We start from the raw sequence: 13,158 nt of genomic DNA, 5'->3' as shown, positions 1-13,158 counted from the left end.
GGTGCCCAAAAAATGCTGTCAGGGTAGGCAGCTCATTAGGTTTTGAGACTCAGCCAGTATTCCACACAAACGCTCCACACAAAGTGCAAAACAAGACACACACATCATCATAACTAGACAATCAACTTTTGGTTACGATATACACGGAGTTATATATATATATAAAATAAGTACATTATGAATTATTTTGTGAATGCAAAATTAAACAATAAGCTTTCTTTATTATTCTGTCCAGTCAAGCTTCAGTGGCGTCTCGAGCCATTATTCAGGTTAAGTAAACATGTTGGACGCTCCCTTGAACGTTTTATGAGCAGCAATCAGGGAGATTTTATGAGCGTCTAGGAAGCCCCCGCTTAAAAACCTATCGACTCCCTCGACACAACTCTTGATTTGATCAATATCACAGGCGCAAAGAGCCACCGGGCCGCCGGGATTTTGGGAAGGCCGGTGGCGGATACTCAGTTATAGCCTCTCACGGGAAAAGAAGAAAACATGGACACGCCGAGAAAGAGAGAGTGGTTCTTGCTTCATAAAAAAACCTTGGAGTTACAGTAGCAGTTGCACCTATTTCTAATTTTTTAAAGTATTGAACTGAGAAATAGGCCCGCGTCAAGGCCACACGTTAAAATTACGTATCCCTTGAAACCCAAGAGATTCTTACAATGTAGTACGATCTCTCGCATAAACATTTAAAGAAGTTGTACTAGCACTAGAGTGTTGTCGAATCCCCCCTCAACAAGGGATTTTGTGAGTTGATGAGAAGCGGCGGAGTATGACAGCAGTGTGTTATATCCCCGGGAGAGCGCGCGCTTGCATGGTCACTTCAGGCTCGAGCTCAACCAGAGCTTCATGTCATCATACCGGAGACCAAGCCGTGATACAAGTAGCGGAGATTTGCGGATCGGACTCTTTTATGAGCAATACAAGTCCACCTATAATATCGCAAATCTGACACCGTAGACTACATTTCATGCTCTTTCTAGTGGGTTTAAAACACGCGCTCGTGCACTTACTTGGAGTTTTGTGAATTCCACACGACAGATTCCAGTGATTTGGCTGCGGGTAACGAGTATCGGCACATGGCTGTCAGAATCCAGAGGTAATATTTCCACGAGCCGTCACTTCCAGCCATCTTACACTGTTCTCGGAGAGACACAAGCCAGCAAGAAGATAAGATCCTTTCGATCGATTGTACTCCTGGTTACCGAACCACATGCAACAGAGTAGGTTAGGCGTCCGGTCGGAGGGGCTCCATGCCTCAACTTGAAATCCAAATTTTCTAGCGTTGCCTGGAGGAAAAAAATGTGTCGCACAACGTTGCACAGGCGGCTTCTGGGCCAACGTTTCTGTTCCCAAAATCGCTGCTACCTTGCACTTAGGTAGACGACAGCGCCTGACGCTTTTATTGTACTCATCTATTAGTTGAGCTATTAGCCTCACAAAAGGTCAGATCACGCTAGATAGGGGGTGAGTGATATGCACACAGGTATAAGGACCATAAATCCCGTGTTGGGGTTTGGGTAGGTGCACAAATCCGGTCCTGATCATGTGTCAGATTTAAAATTAGACTCCTTTCGCTTATGATCCCAGATCATAGAGATGCACTTTAGATATGCAACAATTCTTGTCAAAAATTTAACGCCCTATATCCATGTTCAAAGTCTCCAACTGTCAGTCAAAGGACTGCCAAAACGTCTCTCCAATTCCATTTGGATTCTCTTTTGAAAAAGAACCATGAAAAGTACACTCCCGAGTCTTGCTGCTTCTGATATTGGCGTTTTAGTGCATACTGATAGACTGGATATCAGCTACTGTCCGCTCCTGGCTCGCGTGCAGAAAGGTGCAACACAGTTTCTTCTTAAGGATATAAACAGATGGGAAACTCCAGCAGCTCGGCGCTTCCTCTGCGAGTTAATGACGCGTCTTTTAGCCTTGGATCTTGTTTGGAGTTGTTAGGCGCTCAACCGTGGACCCGGTGCGTCCGCAGTCAATCCCGCACACCGTTCACAGCACAGTGGCTCGCGATCCATCACCTCCACTCCCACCGAGCTGCTGAACCCCGCCCAATTTCGAAACGGACCAATCAGAGAGCACGTTTAGGGCAACGTCGCAACATGGTGTCCCTGTCCGTGCAGCGAGTTTCAGAGAAGTTCAGCTGCGAAAGACTGATGTATTTAAAGAAACGGAGAGTGAGTTTAGTCTTTCTCCTTAAAGATAAGACGTTCAAAAGTGTTGTAGTTTAAGAAACTGTCTTAGTTTTTTTTTTGCCGTAAAATTATATTTTCCTTAGACATCGTGTAGCAAAGCTGACTGCTTGTTACTATGGTTACTCCGTACGTTAATCTATAATGTTGTATTTTCGTTTCCCTTCTCAGTTAGTTTATCATTTACTGGAGTCATTTGAATACGTAAGTCTGTTTTATATTCACAATACATCATGGCTTTCAGCTGAAAACACAGGTCTTCACCGTAAAATCGTTTAATAACAGATTTAGGATCATTATCCCAAAGACATCCAAGAGAGTGACACTAATGATATTTGATGGTCAAACAAAGATAACGCTTACGCTAATCCTTTCAGTAGTCAATACCGCCCCCTATCGGCTGTAAAATATGTTTTTGATTAATTCAAACTGTAAATGGTTGATTTTAGCTTTTATTTAGCTTTTGGTTTTTGTTGTTTTAGAGCAAAACTACTACAGTATGCCGTATAAAAAACGGTGATGCATATTAAAATATAACTTGAATCAAAATGAATATAGGTAATATATTAACACATTCAGTTGCCCAATGACTGTCTGTGAGGTCTGTGACTGATTTGTATGTCTTCCTCCATGAGTAAGATGCAATTCTGAGTGACATGTGGTGTCCTTTCAATCTACTAAACCAATCTGTGTGTGTGTGTGTGTGTGTGTGTGTGTGGTTCTTCAGAGAGCCATATGCCTCGAGAAGGGTTAGTCCTCCGATGTGTTTAGATAGCACAAGCGTGGTGTAGCTTTTACTCTTTGAGCACTTGTGAGTGTGAAATGTCAGTTTATTAATTTCCCACACTTAGATCAGGTCTGAAAGACCAGCCACACATTTAGAAATGACATATATGCAGTCATGTGATCTGTTTAAGGCTGAATGTCATCAGCTCTGGCAGAAAATGCAGTTTGTGTTCTAAAAAAGATGACTTTTAGTTAGCAGAGGCTCATTTTGGTGTTTTCTGTGTGATTCTTTCTGCAGTTTTGTGTGTAATGTTTACATGTCCTTTTGCATATGTACAAATATCTGACCTTTTTTTACTCCAGTACTTGGAGCTAAATATAGCCCCTCCACCTTAGTCTGAGTGTTAAGACCTTTCAGCCAGTCATACACCCTCTTTTTCCTCTCTTTTTTTTCTTTAATCTGCTCTTTTTGTATCTGAGATGATCTGATGTTTAGGACCTCGAGCCTGAACTGAAAATATTCGTTGCAACAGGCTTGACGAGAGCAAAACCACACACACACCCAAGAAATTACCGGAGTCCATTTGTCAGCAGCTATTCACTAATATGCCCATACTGCGGTCTACACACAGTTACTAATAAACCAAAAGCACACACAGACCCACAGACACTGTAGCACTTGGAACGTAACATAAAAGTTGATAAAAAGCATGCACATACATATAAATACACTACATTACAAAAGTTTGGGCTCTGTAAGGTATTTTAAAAAAAATTTAATTAGTTTTTTGTGCTTACCGCTTATCTTTTTAAATGCATTTTTATAGCTAAAAAAACAGTAAAATCTGTAATATTCTTTAGCATTTTCATAATAAAAAAAAAAGTTTCTACATACATTTTCAAATGTAATTGATTCTTTTGATGGTAAAGGTGAATGTTTAGCAGTCACTACTCCAGTCTTCAGGAATAATTTTAGTATGTTGATTTGGTGGTAAAAAAAATTTTTTTTTGATATGTTGAAAACATAGTTGTGTTGCTTGATATTTTTGTGGAAGCCATGTCCCATTTTTTCAGGATTGATCATTCAGAAGAATAGCATTTATTTGAAAAATAAAGATATTGTAATATTATAAATGTCTCACTCATGATCAGTGCATCCTTCCTGAATATAAATATTAATTTCTAAAGAACTTTGTAATATAGTTAAATGTTGTTTACTTTTCAGTTCATTTAATATTTCATGATCATTTAGATCGCACATACATAATCTATATACACCCTGTTTTCCTGTTCACACATGCTTGAGTGTTAATGTCTGAGCATTTGTTACTAGGCAGCCCAAAGCTTATTAAAGTCGACTGGGTGGTGATGGTAGCTTAACATGTCTCTGCCCTAATGAACTCTTCCGTTTCCTTCTTATTTGTGCCTAGTATTATTAATTGACATCATTGTTGGATTTATGTCTGCATGCAATTAAGGTGCATATGTTTGTGCACGTATGTGTGGGCGAAGGCCTTACTTTGTGTAATGTTGGATTTGGTTTTGGTCCAAAATACAGTAGATTAACTAAACAATGTTTTGGAATAGTTTCAACCAAGAAGGTGAGTGTGTGTGTGTGTGTGTGTGTGTGTGTGATTAGGAGGTGGAATGACTGTAATGGAGGAACTCAGGAGGGTGTTGATGGAATATTCAAGCAGATAATAGACCAATTTCACACACACCCCCGCTCCAGCACACACACTTCTCTCTCTCTTATTCTCTCTCACTCCCACACTCAGTCAGTAGGGAATCATGAATGACAATCCAACACTGCCCCACCCAGAAAGCCCCCCCCCCCCCCCCCCCCCGATAGGCCCAGCGCAGCACACTGAGAACACAGTATTACAACAAAAACATTAGCTTGGACCAAAAAGAGACACACTCCTACACATGCACATACAGCCCAGTTAAAAAATCCTTTGTATACAAGCAAAACTAGCCACCTACATGCGCACATGGACGGTATGCAGTGTGCCAGTACTCTATAAGTGTATCTGGGAATGCAGCCATAGGCAGATGATCTGGTTGTCACAGTGAGCAATGGGCTCAGAAAACTTCTGTGTGTCACTATGCGTGAATAAGTGTGTGCGTGTGTGTGTGTGTGTGTGTGTGTGTGTGTGTGTGTGTGTGTGTGTGTGTGTGTGTGTGTGTGCGTGTCTGAACTGGTAAACTTGGCGTGAAATTGTGGTGGCGACTGTGACGGATCTTCATTTCCACTCTGGTAGTGCTCACGCACATTATTACCTTTGTTCCTACACAACAGGTTGGAGAAAAAGAAAAATGTGTGTGCTCGCATATATCAAGTACTAAATAAAAGTCGTGTTAAGTGCCCTTAATGATTGTTTAAGAAACCCATTATGTTCGGCAAATGGATCTAGTATTGATTTTATGTCATGAAACTAGTGTCTGTGTCTCAGATTTGATCTGACTCTTAAATAATGTATTTCTAATGGACTCCATGCTGCACTTACATACTCCATTTAAATGTGACAGGATTCCAATCAATCGCAGATCAATAACCTTTAACCTCGGTGTGCAGATTGCTCTTAGCCACTGATCTGCATTCGGTTCAGACACGGAGCCGGCTGGGTTGTTGTTTTACATCTCAACAGGAAGATTTTTGTTGCATTGTGTCATGGCTAAACTTACACGCAGACCTTCCAGTCATTCTTTCCTCAGTTTTAGCATAATTTGCTTTATTTGTGGTTTCTTTTGAAATGCTGTCGGCAAAGAAATCTGTCAAGCTCAAGTTTTGGCATATAAGGGGATGTTTAAGGCTATATTAATGGCATAAAATTATTTAGACAGAGAAAAAAATATATTAAGATAAATAAGAGAAAGGTTAAGGGATTGAATCTGATTGAATTACATTAACAGTAACATTATAGTTTCCGTATGAGTGGTACCAAAGCAGTGCCAATTTAATATGGTAAAGTTAAACAAATATACAGCAAAAATATGGAATGGTAGCAAATAACCTGTTTTACACAATACAAAAGTTTGTTGCGCACGTCCCCATTGTTATGTTAAATGTGCATTTTAACATTAAAACTGAAAATGAAAACTAAAAATTAAGAATGTGCTGGCTGTCTAATTTAGTCTAAGTATAATATTTATACTCAATTAAAATGTAAAAACTCAGTCAGGTCCAATACAGACTTAAAGATTATTTTAAATGTACTTTACAATGTAATTTCTTAATCAATCAAGAATGCAGTGTATATCGAGAAACAGACAGGATATTATTTTTGAACTCTGTTGGTTTACTGAACGTACGTGTGATTCATTTGTTTACTTAAGCTATTTCCACATATATCTACTTTTCTATCTAGAGAAATACAAGAATAAGAAAGATGAACATGTGTTTCATGCTTAATGAGAGTGAATGATGAAATGCTCTTCACTGATCATTATAAATCTATTAGTTTTATAGCTGCTCAAACCACAGCAGACTGGCTGGACTGTTCATGAATCAACAAATGAATACACACACCCACCCACACACACACTCACACAAAGGGCAGAAAGCGGAACACTGCTCTCAACACACAATTATCCAGCATTCCTTTGTAATTGAATATATTTCTCTCTCTCTCTCTCTTGCTTTTTGTAAGGAGAAAAATGTAGGAAAATCTAGTCCGTGTCAGTTTGTACTGGTTTTAAAGATGGTGACACATCAGCAAGCAGATATTAGTTTAGACATCTGATGTAATTATGCTGTAACTGTGTGTGTGTGTGTGTGTGAGTGAGTGGTTGTATACAGCCCAATATGTTGGCACTGAGATGTCCGTCATATCAGTCTTTTTCTCTCTCTGTTCTGTTTCTTTGGTGCTGCCTGCAGTTATAGTCTGTGATAGATAAGATATTATCATGAAAGAATCTGATGTGATTGCGAATGGCTGTTTTGAGTGGAGTCTTGTAGATTACATCACCCTCTCTTTTCACATTACAGATAACTGTGATGTTTTATGTGTGTGCTACGCAATGCTTTCACTAGAGACTATTTCACAGTACGTGTAAAAGAATATCTTTTGGTGTGCACGTGTGTGTTCGTGTATATGTTTTAATGAGTGTATGATTTTGAGTTAATGTCTGTACAAATGAGCATGTGTGTGTCTTCTATAACTTGAGCTCTAACGACTGTCCTGTTTCTTTAGCACCTGTCATTCATTTTTGACCCCACCACACCGTGCCATGAACTCTTCAAATGTTTTTTTTGTGTGTGTGGACACATGACGATACAAGATGACAGTGAACAAAACTCCCATATCCATAAGAGCGGACTAACATCACTCACTCAACGTTTGCGTGCGCAGTCGTGTTTTGAAAGTGCACTGCTTACCGAAAGATTTGGTGAGGTTAAAAATAAACCCTATATCTCCTTTTCAGCAAAGCCATCTTTTCTAATGTCTGAAATAATATTGAAAATGTAAACATTAAACATACAGAAATACACTAAACTCTCAGACTACATAGATATGAATACAGACACATAAAACCGTGTCAGAGAAATGTGTGAAACTAAATTACCGTATAACACAACTTTCAAGAATCTGCTCTGAATTTTGTGAGTGCGCTAAAATCGTATTGTGGCTGAGATTTTTGTTCTAACGAGACTGAAATACAATACAAGCCAATTATGTTCACAAGCCTAAAGGTGCCAAGCAACCAAAGGACCCTGTCGTTCATTAACCCCACTCTGTTCATGGTGTGTGTGTGTGTGTGTGTGTGAGCCCGTATGTGTTCATTAGTGAGTTCAGTAAAGCGTGTCTAAGTGGCACAGTGTGTAAGTAAATGGAGCTGAACTGCCTCTCAGCTGTGGATTTTGGTGCGTGTGTGAGCGTATGTTTTTTGTGAGGAAAGGGTGAAAAAAGTAGTTCGCCTTTTCAAAGTGAACTGCTTTGTCGGTGTAATTTGGCAGTGAGATGTGTGTGTACCCAGCGAAGAAGCTCCCAAGCCACATTTACACATTCTTAATTCAAGCTACTCTCCAAACAACTCTTTTAGTAAGAAACCGAATGTGTAAATTTCGGACTGCACATGTGTGTTTTTTTCTCTTGTTCCTCAGAAGTATGGGACAGATGTCACCGATTGAGCCGGCCCCCCTCCCACTGCCCTGCCTCTTCCCCTCCCTATCAAAGGCCTGGGACTGCCAGAGTACACATCAATCATTCTGAGTGACAGGTAGGAGTGTGTGTGACATTGTGGGAACATGTATAGTGTGTGTTCAAACACAAGAATTCCTCTGTCCAGATAAAGGCACTTTATCTGCTGCTGTCTGCCTGGTCAGACATTATTTACTACTGCCCATCCCCGCACACACTCCTTCTGTTAAAGAGGACAAAATTGCACTTCTCTCTCCTTCATTCTTTTTTAAAGTACCATCCTTTTCTCTTTTTTCCTCACCTATGTATCTTGTATTTTAGATCTTCATTAAAATGCAAATTTTCTTGGCAAAATGCTTTCTTGTCAAAGGACCGTGCTTTGTTTTGAATTCAAATTTACCTTGTGAAATTAATCGTACATGGACAACTTGTATTTGTAATTTTATGAAGTTCCGAAATTTTATGTCATGAGTACTTTTCATCTGAAAAGCCGTTAGTTTGTCACATGCCTGACAAAATGAAGCAATTTTAACATTTTTCAATTTAGTTTACAGTTTAGCAGTCTTCCACAGAATGGCAGCTATTACATATGAATGTCATGTAATAATATTTTGAGCAAGAGTCGCTTTGAAGTTGTGTTAGTCTTTAAATAAAGTGCCCAGTGTCTGCTGGGTGAAGTTAACAGACTGCCTCAGGCAACTACTGATGTTAACAATCTGCTTTAAATAATGCCAGTTAGCAAAGAGACAATATGAAAAGTCATTTCTCACAGATGTCATAAAATGTTTTGTTGTCAGTTATTTGGGGCATTGTAGCTTTCATCTTCCCACTTAAGAAATGTTGGATGGTGTGTTTGACCTGTAAAGGGCGATTCTAAGGACATATGGGTATATATATCCATCCAATCAATGGTAGCGGAAAGTTAAAGGAAAGCAGCAATCTGACTGGTTTCCTTCCCGTGAAGGAGCCATTATCCGAGCCAGATTTCCTTCAGAGGGATTTGTTATAGTGGATTCATTATCTTTAGCTTCGTATTTAATTCAATATTTGTTGCACAGATATATTTCACTTATATAAGGTTACATATAAAGTACAATTTAGAAGTTTGTGGTCATAAGATTTATTTATATATATATATATATGTTTTCACATGTCTTATGCTCTCTTATGCTTATTTAACCAGTAATTCAGTAAGAAGAATAATACTGAATAATGTTGGTTCAAGAAACACTTTTGATGATTTTAATGCATCCTTTTATGAATAAAAGTTTAATTTTATATATATATATATATATATATATATATATATATATATATATATATATATATATATATATATAAACCTACTGTCTTCAAATGTTTGAACAGTAGTGAAGTTTTATCTGAGATGTACTATTGTGGATGTCTACAATGTTGCAGTTGATCATTTAATGTAGAGTCAAGTTTGTAATGTACAGTTAATGGCTAATTTAGTCATACACATGGTTAATGGTTGATGTAGACTTATGTTTGCAGTGTACAACAATCAGCTGTCTTGTTAAAACAAGACATTCATTGACCTCCTAGCTTTAATGTAAGTCCATCATCTTTTACTTTGACTTTGTAATGTAATTATTTAATCAAAGTAATGAATGTTGGGCGGTGCATGTAGGAGGATAGATTGAGGTTTGAATTATTATACTTCATAGAACATATTTCTGTTGAGGTCAAACACACAATGCCACGCCTCGGTGCTCACCAAGGACAGAGAGAGGGAGGGGAGGGGGAGGATGTGGAAAGGTGGATCACTGAAATAGGAGGAGGACACCGGAAAAAAGGGAGTGAGAGGGCATGATACGGACCCACTCTTGACCTGTGTTATCTCACTCAACCTCACTATGACAAATACAGTTGAATTAATCACCGGCCCTCTCTCGTTCTGTCTCTGTCTGTAGAGATTATTACCAATGTGGACAGTAACTCACCATAAAGGCTTTGTTTTTGACCTACTAAGAAGGTTTAGTTGGTAGGTTTTAGTTACTCACAGGGCTAAGATATGGATAGATCAGACTCTCACTGACGAGTAATTTGCATGCTATTCTATATGGTAGCTAAATTAAGATTAGAACATCCTAGATCTCTATGCAGGTTTAGGGATAATATTGCCCCCAAGAGAAGATTGAAGATTACTTTTTCCTTTTTTTATCCCTTTTTTTTGTCAGAAGAAAAGCATGGAATAAAAGGCAATATGAACCTAAAAATTAAATATTGAATATATAACTTAAGTTATAATGCATTTTAAAGTAATGAATGTAGCTACAGTACAAGCTAACATTAACATGTAAACAAGCTGTAGGCAATGGAATTTTATAACATTTGGTTTCTGCTACTTACTCAATCTGTGTACTTTCCTACATCTTTCTTAGTAAAGAATGTACCTTTAGTGTAAAGCAGAATAGTGTGAATTGGCATTCAACCTCTGACTGGCTCCTCTACACTGGTGTGTTTGTGAGAGAGAAAGAGAGAGTGAAGTGAATGGAGTTAGTAAGCTTAATGATGTTGCAGTGCTAAGCTGTTTCTCTCATTACTCTGACTGACATTTGAATGTTAATCCTGAATTAGCTGGTAAACTATCTAAGTGTTTGAGTGATGACTTCATCAAACTTCACTCCATCTGTGTGTGCCTGACATTGATAGATAAGAACTGTGCCTGCATTGTTGTGTTTTCGTAATTTAGAAACATCTGTTTTCTTTTTCTTCTTCTTCTTCTTCTTCTTCTTCTTCTTCTTCTTCTTCTTGTAGTCATCAAAGTAGTGGTGGGATGTAGGTTGTGTATTTGTATATTAAATCTTTGGGGTCAGTAAGATTTTTTTTTTTAAATTAATGCTTATCTATGTTTTTAATTTGATACAAAAATATTTCTAATAAAAATAAACTCACCAAAGAAAACAAACAAAGTTTCAGTTTCCAACAAAAATATTGATTATGTGACACTGAAGACTAGACCCTACTGATTAACAAATAAACAAACGATTACAAAAAAATTGGGACACTGTACAAATTGTGAGTAAAAAAGGAATGGAATACTTTACAAATCTCATAAACTTATATTTTATTCACAATAGAATATAGATAACATATCAAATGCTGAAAGTGATACATTTTGAAATGTCATGCCAAATATTGGCTCATTTTGGATTTCATGAGAGCTACACATTCCAAAAAGGTTGGGACAGGTAGCAATAAGAGGCCGGAAAAGTTAAATGTACATATAAGGAACAGCTGGAGGACCACTTTGCAACTTATTAGGTCAATTGGCAACATGATTGGGAATAAAAAGAGCCTCTCAGAGTGGCATTGTCTCTCAGAAGTCAAGATGGGCAGAGGATCACTCATTCCCCCAATGCTGTGGTGAAAAATAGTCGAGCAATATCAGAAAGTAGTTTCTCAGAAAACAATTGCAAAGAGTTTGAAGTTATCATCATCTACAGTGCATAATATCATCCAAAGATTCAGAGAATCTGGAACAATCTCTGTGTGTAAGGGTCAAGGCCAGAAAACCATACTGGATGCCCGTGATCTTTGGGCCCTTAGGTGGCACTGCATCAAATACAGGAATGCTACTATAATGGAAATCACAACATGGGCTCAGGAATACTTCCAGAAAACATTGTCAGTGAACACAATCCACCAAGCTATTGGCCATTGCTGGCTAAAACTCTATAGTTAAAAAAAGAAGCCATATCTAAACATGATCCAGAAGCGCAGGCGTTTTGTCTGGGCTAAGGCTCATTTAAAATGGACTGTGGCAAAGTGGAAAACTGTTCTGTGGTCAGACGAATCAAAATTTGAAGTTCTTTTTGGAAAACTGGGACACCATGTCATCCGGACTAAAGAGGACAAGGACAACCCAAGTTATTATCAGCGCTCAGTTCAGAAGTCTGCATTTCTGATGGTATGGGGTTGCATGAGTGCATGTGGCATGGGCAGCTTACACATCTGGAAAGGCACCATCAATGCTGAAAGCTTTATCCAAGTTCTAGAACAACATATGCTCCCATCCAGACGTCGTCTCTTTCAGGGAAGACCTTGCATTTTCCAACATGACAATGCCAGACCACATACTGCATCAATTACAACATCATGGCTGCGTAGAAGAAGGATCCGGGTACTGAAATGGCCAGCCTGCAGTCAAGATCTTTCACCCATAGAAAACATTTGGTGCATCATAAAGAGGAAGATGTGACAAAGAAGACCCAAGACAGTTGAGCAACTAGAAGCCTGTATTAGACAAGAATGGGACAACATTCCTATTTCCTAAACTTGAGCAACTGGTCTCCTCAGTCCCCAGATGTTTGCAAACTGTTATAAAAAGAAGAGGGGATGCCACACAGTGGTAAACATGGCCTTGCCCCAACTTTTTTGATATGTTTTGATGCCAAGAAATTTTAAATCAACTTATTTTCCCCTTAAAATTATACATTTTCTCAGTTTAAACATTTGATGTGTCATGTATGTTGTATTCTGAATAAAATATTGAAATTTGAAACTTCCACATCATTGCATTCTGTTTTTATTCATAGTTTGTACAGTGTCCCAACTTTTTTGGAATCGGATTTGTACTAAAATGTACTTGAAATATTTATTTCAAGTATACTACAAACACATTCACATATTTTTCTACTTAATAAGAAAAAATACCTTGCAATTGTACTTTTGGTATACTAAACTGGTATACTTAAAGTCTGCTTTAATTGTGCGAAAGCAGTGCTGAAGTCCAACTAAAATTGAACTATTGTAAGTATATTTTATGTACACTATAAATATCTAGCATTTCAAAACCGATATTATTCAAAGATCATACAGTCTTCATCAATAGTGACAATAAAACACATTTTAGGCTTAATATTAAGAAATGTGCATTGTGCACAAGTAGTCCAAATAAAGTTTATTTGTAATTTCATATCAATAAGTCTTGATTGATACGTCAGTAAATATGTTAATAAATTTGAACTACACTTAGAATTAAATAAATGTTTTTTAAATATCATACTTTTTTACTAGGAGAGTTATGGCTGCTGAATTAAAAAAATTAAATGTAAACA

General features: G+C 37.9%; 1 protein-coding gene across 1 annotated transcript in view; it reads right to left on the bottom strand.

Annotated features, from left to right (window-relative positions):
- Positions 1–2,080, bottom strand: part of LOC132141202 (ephrin-B1-like) — a 35,202-nt gene extending 33,122 nt beyond the window's left edge. The window contains 2 exon segments of the mRNA XM_059550515.1: positions 1,014–1,158; positions 1,161–2,080. Coding sequence (XP_059406498.1) covers positions 1,014–1,158; positions 1,161–1,215 — 200 coding nt within the window. The 5' untranslated portion in view covers positions 1,216–2,080.
- Between the last annotated feature and the right edge of the window lie 11,078 nt (positions 2,081–13,158).

The sequence above is a fragment of the Carassius carassius genome, chromosome 5 (genome assembly GCF_963082965.1).
Source record: "Carassius carassius chromosome 5, fCarCar2.1, whole genome shotgun sequence".
In the NCBI taxonomy this organism is placed as follows: domain Eukaryota; kingdom Metazoa; phylum Chordata; class Actinopteri; order Cypriniformes; family Cyprinidae; genus Carassius; species Carassius carassius.
This window is presented reverse-complemented; position numbering and strand designations above follow the sequence as displayed.